Genomic DNA, 19,634 nt, shown 5'->3' with positions numbered 1-19,634 from the left:
AAGAAGAGAAGTCAAGGCAAAAGAAGACCTCAACTTGTAGACTCCATTCTCCTCATAACTTGAAGCAAGGACCTGTCTCGATCCATAATCGAAAATCTGAAAGGAATCCACATCAAACTCGACCAAGAGGTTGAGGGCACAAATCTTGTGTATCGAAAGTAGATGGTATTCCAAGGCCTGGGTGCAGTAGTTCTCGCCATCGAGCTTTTAATTTGATGGAAGAGCCGGTAACACGAGCACCTTTTTGTCCATGATCGTGTGAAACTTTGTCTCGGCCTTAGAAGACATCTTCACCTAAGATGACTGCACAAAATGTAGCATGCTAGGGCTCTTCTCCGCTCGTCCCACTCCTTCTTCACCCGTCGGAGCCGATGAAAAGGTAAAATCTACACTTGAAGGCCCAAAACGCAGCCTTCCTCCTTCTCAAACAGCAAAGATCAATAACAGCTTTAGCAACTTTGCTCCTTTCTCGCATGCCCATGCTCGCCTCAGCCTTGTTTTGATGCGCAATCCTCTTGCTCGCCCTTGAACACTAAGAAAGTAGCCTTGTGTCGCGCTGAAATCTCCTCTTTAGGTAGGTCCAAGTCCTTCACTTCTCTGATAACATGTCAGAGTGAAGTGGTGCGAAAGTGTATGACCAAGGCTGAGAGTGAACACACACACACACACACACACACACACACACACACACACACACACACACACAGATTATTCCCGCCTTTTCCATTTCCTTAGATGGACAGCCCTGTGGCACGGAATGCCTTCATTTTTGATTGAGTGTTGGGTATTTGTGGTCATGTGGCCCGTGTTCGTGGTTTAGTATTATGGCAGATCTCTACGGTCTTAGCTAATTTGGTTCTTCCTGACATTGCTACTCCTTGGCTGGATATTGTTCGCTCCACTCCAGCTGTCCTTTTTGAGTGACATTTTAGGGTCAGAGTTGTGATAGACTTTTAGTTCTATTTGTGTTTTTTTCTTTGCTGACCTGATGGTCTAATGTAAAAAATGTGAGACTTATATCCTTTTTGTTTGGTTGGCCTGAAGGCCAGATGTAAATATTCCAATATTAATATACACTCATTCACGAAGAGAGAGAGAGAGAGAGAGAGAGAGAGAGAGAGAGAGAGAGAGAGAGAGAGAGAGAGAGAGAGAGAGAGAGAGAGAGAGAGAGAGAGAGAGAGAGAGAGAGAGAGAGAGAGTGTGTGTGTGTACTGCGGCCGCGACTGCTTCGCCTGCTCGTCCCGGCCAGCCCGTCGTCTCCTGCAGCCATCGACATCGCCTGCGGGACCTGTTCGTCGCCGCCCTGTCCGCCACGCCCCGTTGCCCTCGCCTGCAGCCCCGGTCACTACTGCCCCCGTCGCCTGTGCCACAGTCGCCTGTGCCCCCTCGCCTGCAGCCCTCGTCGCCTATGCCCTGTCGCCCTCGCTTACAGCCCCCGCCGCCATCGCCTGCAGGCCCCGCCGCCGTCGCCAGCATCTGGCGCCTGTTGCCTGCGGGCCCCGCCCTGCCGCTGCCTGCCTGGCGCCCGTTGCCTGAGTGCCCCGCCCTGCCGTCGCCAGCATCTGGCCACCTGTCCTGCCGTCGCCAGCATCTGGCGCCCGTGGCCTGCGTGCCCCGCACCCCAGCCTGTCTGCTCCTACACGGTGACAGGTAAATCTCAGTTTTCATTAGCTCTCCTTGCCAAGCACACCCCGGGACAGCACCTCTGTACAGAAAAAAAGGAAAAGCGAGAGAGCAGGCAAAAGAGAGGGTCAGTCCTCCCTCGAGATCAACTCATCAGATACGATGGCTGGTTTGGATCTTGATTTCATAGATCAAACAGTGGCCGCACTGGGCCCGGATTCTGATGCGGAGGAACCTGAGGATATGGTTCCGTGCAACGAAGAGCTGCCCCCTGGTCCCGACATCCAGCCGGCGGGTAAACGTACCAAGCATGCTTCGGAAGAGATAGGCATTCCTCAGGATCGGTCATATGCTCAGGTTGCCTCGGATTCGGTGGACTCTCAGGAAGTGGACTGCGAACATTTGCTGGAATTTGCAAACACCTTGCTTGGCGATTATGTTCAACATAATCAGGAAGCCTTCGCTGACTCTGCACCTGATGATGTGCTGGATGCCACAGTGGACCCAAAAACTGTCTTACGCTCCTTTTCGGTATTCTATGATCGCGCTGTCATACTCTTCTTCACTGGGCGAATCCCGTTGATTTCCCGTATCCGCCAGTGGTTGCAACATCTGTTACAAGGGGAATGTGTTGAAGAGATTTTTGTTGGCTCCCGGGGTTTTTTTGAGGTCCTGCTGAAATCAGAAACGCACCGTGCTGCTCTTCTGTCTAAACTGCCTTTGTTTTTTGATCGCCGGTTGGTTCATGTGGTTCCATGGCGTCCAATGGCAGATTTCCAGCGTCTGCTGCAACGTGAATGCCCGGTCTGGGTCGAGGTGGAAAACTGTCCGGCTGTTTATTGGCCATTATTGAAGGATGCTATGGCCACTGTGGGCACTGTTCTGGTCCCTCCCAGTCTCCGGGCTGTCAATCGCAACCGCTTGTGTATGCTCTGGGACACTGCACGAAAAAGGCCTGCCTGGTTACGCCTCAATTGCTCTGGCATGCACCCATTACACTTTCGCTTGAAATGGGGCAATTTTGCAGGGCACTGCTTCTCCTGTGGACAGTTGGGGCACTTTATGGCCGAATGCCCGGAACAGCAACACACTTCCCAGGATGGCCATGCTGTGCCGCCCATGGAAGATATGGTGTGTGATGCCCCATCGCTGAATGCTACCCATCAGCCCCAAGCTTTGGCCAAAGGTAAACAACAAGTTGCGGGTCTGGATTCCAGCGCCACTAATTGGGTGGAAGTACGTGCAAAAAAAGGCAACAGGGTTGCTGCGGCCATGGAGAACAATGCGTCTACTACATCACAAGATTCCATGCGTACATACATGCGCAGGAAGGAAATGCAGTCTTCTGAGCGCTCGGCCCCTGCTATGATTTCCTCTGCCCCCCTTCATCAGCCCGCCAGGAAAATGTATTCGGATCGTTCAAAGGGGCCCTCTGCTAAGCTGGCATTTGATACCAGAGGTAATGTCATTACCCCCTGGGACCGTCGCTATCCCCGTTCCATCTCAAAGCCAGCAGATATCCCGTCTACTTCCAAATCTGGTCCGCAGAACTCTTTTGCAGTGTTGGCGGACTTCTTGGACGAGGGAGTTCTGGACATTCTCGCTGACAAGGTCAAGGCGAGGCAAGCAGTGCCTCGTACCTGATTTTGTTTTGAGTATACATGAAAATCGCCATGTGGAGTGTGCGGGGAATTTGTTCTCGGCACAAGCAACATGCTATGTGGACTGTATTGCATGAAAATCAGTGGGATGTCCTGTGCGCTGTTGAGCACAAGAGTCACGATGAAGCCGGAAAAGTGGTAGATTGCCATGGTTTTAGATTATTTTATGCTGGGTCACAGCCCATGCATTATTCGGGCGTGCTCATGATTGTCCATGACAAATATCAGCCTGTTCTAATTAAAAATGATGTTCATGGCCGTTTTTTGGTGATTGAAATTATATTCGAAGGGGAAATCTTATGGCTACTTGGCCTCTATGCTCCGAATGATTCCGTCTCTCGTCGGGCGCTTTGGCAGACTTTGCAGACCTCTTTGTCACTTGGCAGACGGGGCTTCTTCATGGGGGATTTCAATATGTGTGTGGATTCTTCCCAGTCCACGTCGCAACATTCGGTGATGGATACGCCGGAAAGTCGTATGTGGCAGTCGTTGGCTCTTCACGTTCTTAAGCAAGACCTTTGGTCCTGGCTACACCCGTCTGCTACAGGGTTTACTTTCCATTCTGCCCAGTATGCAACAACATGGTCGAGATTGGATCGTATATATATCATGCAGAATGATGATTTTCTTCCTGAGATGCTCGAAATCAAGGTGTTGCAGCAATATGCCTTGTCCGACCATTTCCCGCTGCAGCTGGAGCTGCTTGCACAACCCATTGCCCCGTTCAAGCAATTTCTAGGGAGAACCCCTTTGCGTTTCAATTCGTCTTACCTGAAGCATGCAATCTTTCAGGGCTATATGCAGCAATTGATTGACAGATTTCTCTTCGACTTCGCTTCTCAGGGCACTGCGGCATTTAAACGATTGCTTTCTAATGTGCAGCGGGTTGCTCGGCAGTATGGGATCCACCATGCGTCGCTTTCTCGACAGCGTCGCAAGGCAGCCGAGGACATACTGGCTTTGGTTCGTTCCCTGCTGGTGGACTCTCCGGATGATGCGTTTCTGCTAGCGCTGGCCATGCGGGTGGCGGATCTTCTTAAAGAATTTCAATTGCAATCATATCAGCAGGCCAAACTGCGACATCTGACAGATACGTTGCACGATAATGCATGTCAAACCCATAAGTTCTTCCGAGCTCTTCACGCCTCTCCTGCTAGGGAGAATATGACCAGACTCGAGGATGCAGAAGGTCACCTTATCATGGACCCGCAGACTATTGTGCATATGTGCAGGAATTATTTCCGTGACCTTCTCGGCACCACTTCGCCACCTTCAGATCAAATCGCCCAGGCCCGTTCGGGTTTTTATGACCTGGTCCGCAATCAGCTACCGCAGGACGTGCAAGCTATTATGGAGTCCGATATTTGTGAGGCAGAGGTTATGGATGTCTTGTTACATTTGCCCAAGGATAAAAGCCCGGGTTGGGATGGCCTCACCAATGAGTTCTTTGAAGCTTTTGCTACCCAACTGGCGAAACCATTGCAGGCTTTGTTTCAGCAGGTGTGGCAAACCGGGATCATGCCTGCCTCATGGAAAGAAGGCCTTATTAAACTACTTCCAAAAGTCCCCTCGCCATCTAGGTTGACACAGTGGCGGCCCATTTCCTTGATGGGCTCAATGTACAAAATCTTTTCCAAAATAATGGCGAATCGACTTCACAAGCATCTCCCGGCCATTGTGCATCCTTTACAGTATGGTTTCATTAAGGGCCGAAATATTCTGCACAATGTATTGAATGCTCAACTAGCTATTGATTATGCACGGCATTCGAACCAGGAGGTAGTACTGATTCAACTGGACCTGGAAAAGGCTTTTGACTATCTGGATTGGTCTTTCGTTGCTGAACTTATGTCGGCTATGGGCTTTGGTCCCCGGATGTCTCGTCTTATCTACACCATTAGCGCGGCAGCGTCTTCGCGAGTCATGCTGAACGGAGGTGTTACCGAGCCATTTGTACTTGCCCGTTCTGTCAGACAAGGATGCCCTTTGAGCCCGCTATTCTTTGCCCTCGCGACACATCCAGTTCTTTCCATGTTATCCCATATGGTAGCCTCTTCTCAGTTGGCCGGTCTGTCGCTTCCTTCAGGACAGCACTTCATTAGCCAATTCCTGGCGGATGATACTTTTATGATTTTGCGTGCGGACAAGGACAACCTCAAGCGCGCATTGGATGTTTGGGGCATCTTTGGTCAAGCCTCCGGCCTTCGCATCAATGCGCTCAAATCAGCCATTCTTAGCTGCACGGAGTCGGATTTGCAGTCCTTGGACTGGCAGGGTCGGGTTATTCCTCGTGGCTCCATTGTCAGGCACCTTGGGTACCCTTTGGGTGTTGACGTTCCACCAAAGCAACTTCTGCAGTGGATCTCTCAGAAAATGGAGGCTAAGTTTATGTATTGGAAATCTCAAGCCTGGCCCTTCCATATTCGTCTCAAAGTGGCCCAGACAATTATGTTGCCAATGTTGACATATTTTCTGCCACTATTGCCCTGGACTACTATGACTCTCAATGCGCTTACTCAGTCTATTCGCTTCATGCTATGGAAGAAGGACTCATTGCATGCAGGTATTTCCTGGATTTCTTGGTCGCATGCCTGCACCCCCAAACGCATGGGTGGCGGAGCTATCTTAGACGCCCAAACTCACATGCAGGCACTCCGCTGGTCTCTCTTCCGCGCCATGTGTTTGGATCATCATCCATGGGTCGATATAGCCCGTTATTTTCTTGAGAGCCATGGGCTTCTACATGGCAATACCCAAATCCAGACTTCTTGGTGGCATGTTCTTAATGCTGATTCGAGGTTCTCCAGTTCTTCTTCATCGCTGCTTAATCATTTGGTATGTTCCTGGAAACGGGTCCTTATAAAGGCTCAATGGCATCCAGCGGAGGATCGCGTGGCTATGAATTCTTTTCAATTGGAATTATTGGCAGTCTCGCGTTTACTTGTATGGGAAGGCAAAAATGAGCTTAGACCACAATTCAACCGGATGGCTCGTTTGGGATTGTCTTCGGTTGCGGATGCCACCCTTGCTAGTCGCAATGTACTTATATCTTTTCGTACAGCTAGGAGGCTTTACAGGATCCCGCGGGGATATAGGCCGTTATGGGAACAGCTTTTGCGGATGCTCCAGAGCAGACAACCCTTTCCTGACCTTGCTTCAGATCATCCCTGGCAGGATTGGGACCTACAAGGCCGGCTGACTTTAAGCAAAGCTTCTGCTAATCAAGTTTATCATATTCTGATCAAAGATCAACAATGGTTAGTTAACAAAGCCAATGCTTTATGGGGTTTGCGAAAGCCCCGGTCTTGGTGGAGGGCAACTGTGATGGAAGGCTGGTTGAACAAGACCCCCTTCAAATGTAAAGTCTTTCTTTGGAGAGTGATGATTGGTGGTCTTCCGCTTGCGTCAGCTCTTTCCAAGCGTCGAATCTCCAATGGCAACTGCTTCTTTTGCACCACTGCTGTGGAATCAGCCCGCCACAGATTTATTTCTTGCCCCGTCGCAAAAAAAGTCTGGTCCTTTTTGTCGGCTATTTGGCAAGGAGCGGTTGGATTTACCCTGCGCCCATTTGATTGGGTTTTCGGACAGCCCAAATACCCCACTCCTGCACAGCCACATATGAAACTCATGTATCATTTTCTCCGATATTGGGGCTGTTGGCATAACTGGACCATTAGGAATGCTTTTCTCTTTGACTCCGCCTATAATGTTCAGCGACATATTGCAAGGCTTAAGGGCCTTTTGTATTGGCAGTTGGATCTTCTCCGACATTCTGATTTGCTCTCTAGGGAGGACTTCCGTACCTGGCTTATGGCAATTTCATCTGCCCCCTTGCCATAACTTTGTAACTCGTAGCAATTAGCCCCTTTTCACATGATGGCCTGGAATTGGCGTCATGTTTCTTGTAATCAAGTTATCTTGTACTTTTTTTCGTAATTAATACAATTACCTTTTACGAAAAAAAAAAGAGAGAGTGTGTGTTTACGAAAAAAAAAAAAAAGAGAGAGAGAGTGTTGTGTGTGAAACACACGAAATCTGCAATGAAGAATGTTGTATAAGAAAGTAGATATGGACACCGGTGCGAAGTGTATGTCTGCGTATGTCTCCACCTCGAAGATCTCATAGGCTATGAACCTTGAAGTATATGCAGCAGTCTGCACGATCAGCAATATGGAAACCTGGTGATCAGAATATGTGAAGGTGTGTGGAGGTTGGGCAATATAAATAGGCCAAAAAGAAATGCTAAAAATAATGCAGGTTTAATGCAGTCGACTGCACAGAAACTGGCCGATTGCTCCTGCTGTGTCACATGGCACCTGCGGTGATTGCAACCTGCTGTACGACCAGATTGTCACGTGTCTTGCAGACTGTGACTGCACAGGAATCTGCCACTTGGATATCCTGTTTGCTCCACCACACAAAACTGCTCTCGAAATGCCTGTCTGACAGGAAATGCATATGTGCACAACCTATCAGATGAATGCTTGTCCAGGGGATGACAATCTCTAACAGGGTTGTGGTAGAGGAGACTTTTTGAAATGTCCACCTAGGATCCAACTTGCACACGAGACACGACACAAGCTATATCCACTTTTTGAAATGTCCACCTAGGATCCGACTTGCACATGAGACATGACACAAGCTATATTCACAAACATACGGCTTTGGAGATTGGACTCATCTTGTAGCCATAGAACCAAATGGGCTCTCCCTCTAGCCTAAGAGCTAGCCGCAAATCGGGTTACAACCACGTCTGAAGAGCTGGCATCTTATATCAATTTCAGTGAAAGACAAGGCATTAAATTCAAGGATCCCCAACTAAGGGAATTTGCAAACATATTAGTTGCACCCTTCTGGTAATGTATCTTTGATTCCTTTTGGTGGTATTGAATGCCAACTCTTGGGATGTGGTCGTGACCCAATTTGTGAGGCTCTAGGGTGAGCCCATTTGGCTTTGTGGTTGGGAGGTGAGTTTAATGTCCTAAACTGTATGTTCATGGATATAGCTTGTGTCATGTCGCGTGTGCAGGTTGGACCTTTTATTTTAGGGTTTGTTAGTCTTTCATCCCTTGGTTGTGAGCTCCTGTCAGATTTTAACGGAGACATTGAAGCTCTGACAATTTAGTGTGCATTTCCTATGCTTTTCTTAGGTTGTCCAATCATTTTGCTACTTGTGCCAAATTACAATTGCTCCAGATTGCCACGTCAGCATTTGTACTGCCACGTCGGCATTTTTGCTTTATTCTGGTGGGGTCCCCCTACTGCGGCCCATTTTTATGGCCTAGATTTAGGTTGACGAGTTTGGGGGATTTCTGCCATTTATATCCCCCCTTCCACTTGGTAGATCATTCTCATCTTTGTCTTAGTAGGTTGCTGATTTGCGCACACAGTCTCCGGCATACTCCTTGGTCTCCCGTGCTGCCATCATCATTCTGAGCATGATCTGGTGCCCTCACTAACACCTCGGGTGTGTAGGGACTGATCAGTCCACTCTTTTGTATTCAGCATTCATCTTAGTTAGCGCATATTGCTTTCTTTCATCTCTTGTTGACTCTCTCTTTCTTTCTCTTTGTGCTTAGAGTCGGAGTGTGCTGAAACTTGAAAAGTAGAATGACCAGCCAATTGAGGACAGGCTGTATATATAGCCAAATCTGCACAACATTGGCTGATCAGCATCAGGCCAAGCATTTAATGCTGGCCAACCTGCATTAAATAATGCAAAAAATGCTGGTGCAAATAAAAAATGATTGCCGTAACTAGCTAATGTGAATGCAATGCAAAGCACTGAAAGAGAAATGCACAAGCTGGAAAATAACTCAGCCAGTGTGAACACACCTAAAACTGACTGAAAAAGAAATGCATGCTGTAGAAAGAGCTGCTTCCTCTGTCAAGACACATGACAAAATGAATGTCAGAGCTCCTAATGTCCCCATGAGGCTCACAAGGAGGAGATGACTATGCAAGACACTCAAGGCTGCTACATAGAGATGGGCTGTATGTTTAACTCTTTGCTGATTACTTCATTTGTTTCTTGCTCATTAGCAATTGTATGGAGATTGACACAGTGCTGTCCCCTATTGACTTACAACTAAAGCAAGCTTTTGGATGCATGAAAAGTGAAGGGCAAGGGATTCATTCTTAGTCATGCTCAAGAATAAGGTGGGAATGGTCTAGGCTGCAAGGCTTCAACAATGCCCATCTTTGGGAGTGTGGTGAAACATATACTTCCTAGAGCAAGAAGTTTTCCGCATTCATTTGGCTTCATGAGCTCACCATTGTGAAACTGTGAGATAATGGTACAACTAGTGTGTGTATGGCATCTTCACACATGGGCTGAAATAGAGTGGGCAAAGATTGGGATCTTGGCTTCTTTTTGGCATAGGATTTTTTTCAATGTCTTGTGTGTGGACACATTTCTATTCTGTCCAGTGTGTCTTCCTCCTCAAACTCCATCTTAGTGCGCGTGCCTCCATTGCTTATTCCATCAAAGGCAGCTTTGATGTTTTGACTGATTAGAGAAACCATTCAGCAAGAAACTGGAGCCAAGCATGCTAAGTGCTTTGACTGCACTGAGTTTTATTGTGCTTGAGCCAAGTATGTCAAGTTCACTGTCTGCTATTATGCTTGCTTGTTTTGTTCTCAATGTTCTATAGTACAGCAATGCATGTACTTCATCTTGAGTGATTGGCGAGGATCGGTGTCTGCATTGTATGCTGCTTTGTAGCTATGTTGAGTGCTGTCTTCCAACTTGACATATGAGATTCATGCTTGCAATGTATTTAAAAGGAACAGCATTTGTGTTCTTTTATCAAGTTGCCAATTTGTTTTCTCTGCTCAATTTCCCATGATTTCACTTAAATAACTGTCTTTGTTGTTGTGAATTCAGGTGCTGGCTTACAGATCTTACGTGCAAACAATCTGATACATAGAGATCTGAAGCCTCAGGTAGGTCCAGCTCTACCTTGTCTCTATTTAAACTTCCAATGTTGAGAAGTATTTCTGATGCATTTTAGGTGCAAGATTCCCCTATTTTTCACAAGAAAATGGATAGACACTAAGGGAGTGTTTGCATTCCCACAGAATCTTCTTCTATCGTCAAATGATGGAGATGCGGTCCTGAAAATAGCAGATTTTGGATTTGCAAGGTGATTATTGATTGATCTATATATGCTTGCTTATGAATAACACGAAGGCTAGATCTAAGGAGTTCTTTATGCATGTCTTTTCAGGTCTTTGCAACCACAGGGAATGGCTGAGACACTCTGCGGATCTCCCCTGTACATGGCACCTGAAATCTTGGATTCTAAAAGATATGATGCAAAGGTAAATTTTGTCATTGTTGGAAATGCATGTAGCTCATTGGCTTTCGTTGGTAGAGAGCACTATACTCTTATCCTAAGTCCTGAAAACTTGGGACATGCATGAGCTGGTTGCTTTTGTTGCTAGAAAGCACTATACGGGGACACATCCCCAATTTCCCTAAATAAAGATGGCCATGTTTAGTCAGCCAATAAAAAAGATATTGGAAAAAGAGAGAGTAGTAATCCTGACCAGTATCCTGGGGTCTAGAGAGAGCAGTCATAAAGTGTCTGTTGGGGAGAGCTCCTAAAGAAAGTAAAGCAGCAGCAACAGAATTAGTAACGGCCTCATGATTGTCTGATTTTCAAATGGTCCAAAGTGCCCAAAACTTGATCCAAGAAAAGAACTGAGAGAATCCCCTCAAGGACCATGGATTATCTCTCATGCAATTGAGGGAAAGGCTATTAGAGGCTGTTAGAGCCTTATTCCAGCATTGTGGAGGTTGGGAGAGGATGAGAGAGAGCTATTGCTGCAATTTTACAGCCATTGGTGATCAGCCCAGCTATTGGAGACTGTCAAAGTGCTGCACCTCACATGTTCAAGTTACCATTGCACATTTGATTAATTGACAAAGTCTATGTCAGCCAACCAGCAGGGTTTGTAATGGAGGGCTGGAAAAGAAAGTTTGCCATTTGCAGAAAGCCTTGTATGGGCTGAAGTAGGCACCATAGGCATGGTACAAGAAGATTCATTCTTACTTGATTGGCCTAGGCTTTCAGGATAGCCTGACTAAGAGCACCCTTTGCACTAGATAAGAATGGCATGCTCTCCTCATACGGCGAACCACACAAGATCAGCCATTGCCCGAAGGGGAGGAGAGATACGAAGAATGGGAGTGGATGGAACGCCCCCTGGTGATGATGATCTCTTGGCTGATCAACAGTAAACCATCAATACCACACGAGATCGTGAGGGCAGAATTGGGAGCACCACCTATAGTGGCAGAGACCCTATCCCAGACAGTGACCTCTTGCACAGGCTTTGGAGCCTACTGTGACACAGATACTCCTACCTCGCATTAGAATTATCCAAACATTTCACATTGCAAGGGGACATTGAATGTTGGTACGCTCGTACTCAGACCTGGCTGCAGCTGCATGGGCTACACATGGACGACCTTTCGCCCCTACAATATAGTCTGGATAGCCCCCACCTGAAGAATTGCCGGGAGGTGCTGAGTCGCGTCATCAGGGCGGATATTATTTAGCTACACACAGCTAGGACATGGGTGTTATTGGCCGAGGATCTGGGGAAGAAGATGTCCTACCAAGAGCACCTCCTACGCCTCACACCTGATGGCTGCATTATATGCCCGAGATACATGGATGTACACCTGTCCCACGAGGTTCAAAGTGCCATCGGGCAACTCTGTATGTCATCATACCAACTATGGATCGAGAGAGGCAGATACAAAGCAGACTCTCTCTCCCTAGAAGATAGGTTCTGCCAACTCTGAAAGGTGTTAGAGACAGAAGAACATTACATTTTAAGATGCCTGGTGTACTACGATATTAGATGCCGCTTCCACTGTCTCTTCAAGGAGGGATTCAAACCACTCTCCCAAACACTAGACTTCCCCGACCAGAAATGCCTCGGGCTGTTCCTCCTAGAGCTATGCCGATATAGAGATCACCTTCTATGGGTCGGGGACCAAATAGCCGGGAATACGTAGCAACGCACCCTCCAAGAGTTCTATAGACCCTCGGCCACCACCTCTACAATGAGGACTGCAGCCAACTGACTAGTGGCTCCACCTCGAGGAGTCACCTTGGATAGAGCTACAGAGAGAGGCAGAGCTCGCCGCCCACACTCAGCAGGCCCACACCCCCGCTGGAGACATCACCTACAGAGACAACGGATACTACAGTGCCATCGGGGAATCGTACCCCACCGGTTCAGCCTCTCCATGCTAGACAGGCTCATGCGGGATATCTTAAGATGACCACGCTCCATGGGTAGTTCAACGCTGCACTTGAAGTGTATCTAGATTGTATCGAGTTTGTATACCATTTTGTACCTACTCACCTAGTTCACCATAACACCAGATAGTAGCTTTACTGGGACTTGGAAAACTTCCCAGACATTTTGTATGTAACCTTTTGGTCTCATAGGCCAACTTCACCTTTTGTAGACGTTAATATAACTCTCTCTCTCTCTCTCTCTCTCTCTCTCTCTCTCTCTCGTTAAGAAGAGTGCTAGGTTTTGCACTGAGGACACACAGAGTGTACGACCATGACAGAAACACAAAGACACAGACACAAACACAGAGGGCAAAACTCAAACCCTAAACGCAAAACTCAAAACTCAAACACAAAAACTCAAACACAAACAGAAGAAGGGAGAGAGAGAACACAACTCTGAAGTGAATGAATGCTGTAAATGAATGTAAGAGTATACAGTGTGCTCAAGGGCAGAGCAATGTCGGAGTGTGACGTCCACCGAAGACGGATCCCAAGTCCGTGACCACCAGTCGAAGTGTAGGAGTGCTAAATAGTGAATGGTAGCAGGCTGGTCACCAAAACGCAGCAGTCTGGAGGCTGGAAACTGGTAAACGCAGGAGTGTACTACCGATCAGGGGCTGGAAACTGTGCACAGTCTAGTGTAAACAGCAGGCTGAAATAGTGTTTGAGAGTGTCAGGGCCTGCAATGCTGAAAACGCAGGTTGGCTGACCCTAAAGATGATGGACAGCAGGTTGAACAACAGTCTGGGACTGTTTGGAGTAGTCGCCAGCAGCTGAGAGCTGTCGTCTACAGCAATGGACAGGCTGAAGATGATGTGGCTGCAGTCGATGATGGCTGGACAGCAGATGGAGGCGGGCTGCAGGCTGGAAACTGGGCGCCAACAGCAGCAGAGGGTGTGTGGGCTAGTGTAACCTGCAAACAAGGATGATTGTTGAATGGGGGCAGCCTGTCTATTTATAGATGTGGAAGGGCGCCCCAAAAATTAGGGTTTCCACTAAACTTTCTCGTACCGCTTCCCATTTTAGGGTTTCCACTGAACTCTCTCGAACCGCTCCTCGTTTTTGGGTTTTACTCTAAAAGAGCATTTTTAGTGTATTTTGGGGCTGTTTAAGAGGCTAATTAGCAAGTAATGCATATTTTAGCTCAACACCCCCTCTCAGGCCCAAAATTGAGCCGAAAGGTTAGGCCACCCATTGTGATGTTGATGTACCCTAGGGCGTGCTACCCCAAAGCAGCCAAGGCATCGGACAAAGGGTGCACGTCGGCTGCCCAGTGGCCTATCAAGACTACAGAGGCGATGATTATCTTACCAAGAGAATCCAAGTAATCACCCCAGAGAGGACAGGGCATCGGACAAAGGGTGTATGTCGGGTGCCTAGTGGCCTACCAAGCCCTACAAAGGCAGATGAAACTACATGGAACTTTTGTGTGTTTTTTTTTTGAACAAGTGTGGTATATTTTATGGGATGCAGCCGATTGGGTAATAGTGACCCAGAAGACGGGAGTAGGGAGGATACACCCAACACATCACAAAACAGTATAAGCTAACCCATCCACTCAGGGTGTCGATGACGAGGAAAAGTAAGTGATGAGGTATCCATGCGATGAAGAAGGATGGTGGTGTGGTAACAACAGCCGTCGGTGGAAACATCTTAGGATCCACGCAAGTGGTGCTCTGCACAATGAGATGCAAAGTATGCTACATGCTGAAGAATGCTCATGCATCAGGTGCCACTTGGATAGTATCCCTCATGGGAAAATTGTTCACTTGCCCAAGCGCCCTAGTACAAAGATGATGAAATCATGCAATGCAAAGGGTAAGGTACAGCAGGGGGAGAAGCCGATGTCGAAGACAAAGTGCTGAAACCTGTAGAATACTAAGAAGGGTAGGAACCCCCTCTTAACCTGGATATAGATACCGAAGAAGGAAGAGGAGCCTGATGTCGGTCTTCATGTGGTGCCGAGAACCATAAGGAATGAAGAGGAGGAGGAAGCATCCCAGCTGGAAGAGCTAGGTAGAAGTCACCGCCATGATAGCATCAAGAGAGATGCTGCACGATCCGCCTCGGGAGGGGAAGCCTCCATGCTGGTAGAAGAGCAAAACTCCAAGGATGATGAAATCATGAAGGAACGGCGCACATCCCACGTCTCTAGCCTAGGTAGGACTGGGCAAACCTGCATGTTAGCCCTACACTGAGAACAAAACCTGCAAAGGAGATCAAAGTCTGCAATCACGGAGGTCAGTAGTGAGATGCTCCAAAAACAAAACAAAACAAAAATGAAAAGCTAATTGAAGGAACAAGTGCAAAGATGCAAATGTGTATGTATGTGTGAGTAAATGCAGCGGAAGACTTAAAATGTAGAGACAAAAATCCTATGGGTCCGACTCTAAGAGTGTGAAAAATGAATGCTAGACTGACCTAGGGTATCCGAAAGGACCTAGAGACATGCTAGTCTAAGAAGGTGGCCACCATCGCGTACGTCCAGTAGCAGGGCTCTACCAAGGGAACGCTTGACGAGGTGGGGAGGTGGGTGAGATAGATGCATGAAGTGCAATGGGATCGGAACCTGCAGACCAATCAACCAATATTTCAGGAGTAGAGAAGAATGGCCGCTGAGGCTGTTCGAGTGCCACATGTCTAGCAGTCACTGTGGGGGTTGGAGCAGCAGATGGGGCAGCAGTAGAAGGCGTAGCCCCACTGGACTGTGAAGTCACAGCGGTCTGCTGAGGCTTTTTAGGTGGAAGACCTTGGGCCTTGGAGCGACATTCCTTGTCCACATGGCCTGCTCTCTGGCAGTGTGTGCAAAATCGGTTTTTCTTAGGGAGTTGCTGCCAGATAGGTCTTGATTCTTTGGTTCCATCGGAGGAAGGGGAGTCACCCTTTGATTGGCTTGCCTTCGCATCTAGCGAGTTCTTGCCACTGGTGGTTTTCCCTCCCGAAGAAGAAGCAACCAACCCCCTTTGCTCTGAATAAGGATGTGATGAGGATTTCTTGTGGACTTGATCATGCAGCCTTGCGTAATGCAAGAACTGGCACTCAAACTCGTAGAAGGTTGGCAATCGAGGTTGGGAGATGATGTGTTGAATGAAATTGAAGTATTTTGCAGGCAACTTATTGAAGAAGAATGTAACCTGATCGTCATTTGACTTTGGAGAGCCAGTAGTGGCGAACTCGGCAAGTAACCGCCTATAGTGAGCCAGCTTGACTTTCAGATCATCCCCTTCCTTAAGAGAGAACTTTTGAAGCTCTGAGTCGAGATTGATGCGCCGAGTACGATCATGAGCCGCATAGCGGTCAAGAAGGTGACTCCAACGCTCTGACTCGAGTGGGAAGTGCTGCAACTAAGAGTGAAACTCAGGAAGCAATCACTGCATCAGCTCAACATTGGTTGTAGCATTGCGGACTCTCCATTGACGGATGTAGTCAGGGTGAGCTAGTCGAGGGTCCGGCATAGGCTCTAGACCAATTACGAGGTTCCAAAGACCCTGAGACTCAAGCACTTGTTGCATGAAATTCGACCAAGTAGTGAAATTTGACCCGATAAAACGTGTCTTATCCGTGAAGGCATTCGTGGCCATTACAACAGGAGTGGTAGTGCTTGGAGATGGATAGTGTGAAAAAGTGTAGTGGGGGTAGGATGGGGGAGTAGAGTACACTTGGGAATGGGCCCCAGAGTGCCCACCAGGCATGCGGGTAGTGTGCAAGGTGGATCCATAGGTAGGGATGGGCTGACTACGCATGGGCATGGTAGCCACATGAGGAACCCAAGGAGGTGGGATGGGAACATGGGGAGCAGAAGATGGGAATCCTTGCGTAGGTGTAACCCAAGGAGAGTGTGAAGACGCACCATAAGTTGAGGATGGAAACCCCTGCGTATGAGTGGTCATGGGAGATGTGAAGCTGGGGTTAGTGAGGGGGATGCCCATCACAGTCGACCTAGGAGTGATGGGTATGCTCATTTGCTGAAAGGTGAGAGGCACTGTGTTAAAGGGTGGCATTCCCCCTAACGAAGTACCATGGTGCAAAGAGGTAAGAGAATGGGGTGGAGAAGGAAAAGGTGCTAGGAGCGGAGATGATAGATCCAACCCCTAGGGTGTGTGATGCAGATGTGGAGTATAATCCAAGATTTTGGAAAGATGATGAGAGATGATCAAGGTGTGATATAGAAGAGGGTGGGATGGGAGGGAAGTGAGAAGTGTGTGTAATATGCTCAAATGAAACAGAAGCTGTAGATGTACTTAAGTCTTAAATTTTGTCTGCTTCGTGAGCCCCCTCTATTGAAGTTCACATACGCAAAGCCATCCAGATCCTGTACGTCAAAAGAAGAAACATGCGAGGGTTTTGATTCATTCAACACAAAAAAATTGTACAAACCTGACATTGGACCTGGCAAAGATGATGAAGATAGATCGCCAGACGTTCGAATGCCGTATGTCCTCCATGATCGGAGAGGTGGCTAGCCTCAACAGCCGGTCCGAATGTGGTAGCAAAACTGGTAGGAGGGGTGTAAACATCACCGTACTTGTTGCGATAGTACTCCTCAAAATCCTCCTCTGTCATGTTAGTGAAATTTGGTGAAGGTGGAGTGTCGTCCTCCTCACTGAGTCCATAATGCTGTCTCAAGGCCTCCAATGATGGAGAAGCCTGATAAGACATCATAAGAACTGGAGAAGAAGGTGTCTGGGACATTGTGATTCGGTTACGAGTCATATTGTGTGCCTTGCACAAAGACTAGCTCTCAACAATATCCGTAGGATACTCTTTACAAGAGCACCGGCTCTGATACCATGTTAAGAAGAGTGCTAGGGTTTGCACTGAGGACACACAGTGTGTGTACGGCCACGACAGAAACACAAAGACACAGACACAGACATAGAGGGCAAAACTCAAACCCTAAACGCAAAACTCAAAACTCAAACACAAAAACTCAAACACAAACAGAAGAAGGGAGAGAGAGAACACAACTCTGAAGTGAATGAATGCTGTAAATGAATGTAAGAGTTTACAGTGTGCTCAAGGGCAGAGCAATGTCGGAGTGTGCTCAAGGGCAGAGCAATGTCGGAGTGTGACGTCCACCGAAGACAGATTCCAAGTCTGTGACCACCAGTCGGAGTGTGGGAGTGCTGAATAGTGAATGGCAGCAGGCTGGTTACCAAAACGCAGCAGTCTGGAGGTTGGAAACTGGTAAACGCAGCAGTGTACCACCGATCGGGGGCTGGAAACTGTGGACAGTCAGCTGTAAACACCAGGTGGTGATACTTTTTACAGTTGCTTTTCTTATTTACTTATATAAATATTTTATTTTTCTTTTCTTTTGTTGCTGTTGCTTCTTACCCCCAGACTTCTCTTGGAATAAGCCGGGATCTTTGCATGGCCAGAAGAGGCAGCCATTGGAACAAATTGGACTAATGGTTTGTTTGAGCCTTAGGATCGGTTCCATATTGAATGGGCACTGAAGAATAGAATGCCAGTGGTTTGGGATTGTATGCTTAGCCAGTGGAGATGGTGCAGGACAATGAGCCTGGCCAAGATAGAAGATGCACATGTGAGAATGTTCACGGAATAAAAGTCACCGTAACTAAGCCACATTACACTTTTTGATGTGGTAACAATGATAAAAGTTGCTCAGAACAACTTGAGAAATGCAGGGGTCACCATCCCTAAAATTTAGGGAATTACTACCGATCGGGGGCTGGAAACTGTGGACAGTCTGCTGTAAACAGCAGGCTGAAACAGTGTCTGAGAGTGTCAGAGCCTGCAATGCTGAAAACGCAGGCTGGCTGACCTTGGAGATGATGGACAGCAGGTTGAACAGCAGTCTGGGATAGTTTGGAGCAGTCGCCAGCAGCTGAGAGTTGTCGCCTATAGCAATGGATTGGCTGAAGATGATGTGGTTGCAGTCGATGATGGTTGGACAACAAATGGAGGCAGGTTGTAGGCTGGAAACTGGGTGCCAACAACAGCAGAGGGTGTGTGGGCTGGTGTAAGCTGCAAACAAGGATGATTGCTGAATGGGGGCAGCTTGTCTATTTATAGATGTGGAAGGGCACCCCAAAAATTAGGGTTTTCACTAAACTTTCTCGAACCGCTCCCCGTTTTAGGGTTTCCATTGAACTCTCTCGAACCGCTCCCTGTTTTAGGGTTTTTTACTAAAAGAGCATTTTTAGTGTGTTTTGGGGCTGTTTAAGAGGCTAATCAGCAAGTAATGCATATTTTAGCTCAACATCTCTCTCTCTCTCTCTCTCTCTCTCTCTCTATAGTATAGTTCAACCCTAGTATAGTCCCATCGTATAGTTGTTTTCAGTATTGTTTCATAGGCCACCCACTTATTTGTAATGTTATCTTTACCTTACTAATGAGATGACATTAGACATGGATGTACTCTGGATTTTTTCTCATAGGCCGCTGGCCTTATGTAGATGTTGATATATCTTTCTTTCTTTCTTTCTTTCTTTCTTTCTCTCTCTCTCTCTCTCTACTCTAGTTCTTGTCTATCGAGTTTTCCATATGATCCAACGAGATGGAAGGACTGATTACAAAATGTAGAATAGGCAAGGGCGTGTTAGCAACAGTTAGCTCACGAGTGAGTTTGGGCATGTGTTTCAGTGGGCTAGACATTATAGACGTTTTTAGGCATTTTTTATCGGTCATTATTATGTGATTTATGGCATTTATCGCTGGCCGACCAGCATTAAATGCTGATCAACTTGATGCATTTATTTCATTATTTTTGGCCTATATATTTACTTTCCCTTCTCCACAATTGGTCATTCATCATTTGTAGATTCCAATGCAGCCCCTGTTGGAGAGAGGGAGCTAGTGCTAGTGCCCATGCAGCCAATGACTCACTATTGTATGCGTCTGTGGTGTATGGGTTCCACTTCCTAAGCGGATCTCTGAGTTCTCCCTTTGCAATGTTCCTCTGTTCTTTTCTTTTCTCTCGTGTTGTGGAGTCTATTACAGCAGTCTTCTACACTTATGCTTCCATCATTGTATCCACTTTTTACATGATATTAGACATCTGCGT

At 47.3% G+C, this 19,634-nt stretch overlaps 1 protein-coding gene across 1 annotated transcript in view; it reads left to right on the top strand.

The window, feature by feature from the left end:
* Positions 1–19,634, top strand: part of LOC148016787 (serine/threonine-protein kinase ATG1b-like) — a 118,169-nt gene that overhangs the window by 24,665 nt on the left and 73,870 nt on the right. Inside the window, exons 3-5 of the mRNA XM_087664556.1 lie at positions 10,171–10,229; positions 10,365–10,429; positions 10,514–10,607. Coding sequence (XP_087520682.1) covers positions 10,171–10,229; positions 10,365–10,429; positions 10,514–10,607 — 218 coding nt within the window. The remainder of the gene's footprint in view (positions 1–10,170; positions 10,230–10,364; positions 10,430–10,513; positions 10,608–19,634) is intronic.

This window comes from Lygodium microphyllum, chromosome 23 (assembly GCF_053477565.2).
Source record: "Lygodium microphyllum isolate KBCC chromosome 23, Lygodium_microphyllum_v1.1.10, whole genome shotgun sequence".
NCBI classification, from domain to species: Eukaryota; Viridiplantae; Streptophyta; class Polypodiopsida; order Schizaeales; family Lygodiaceae; genus Lygodium; species Lygodium microphyllum.
Note: the sequence above shows the minus strand (reverse complement) of the source record. Positions and strands in the feature narration are given on the sequence as shown.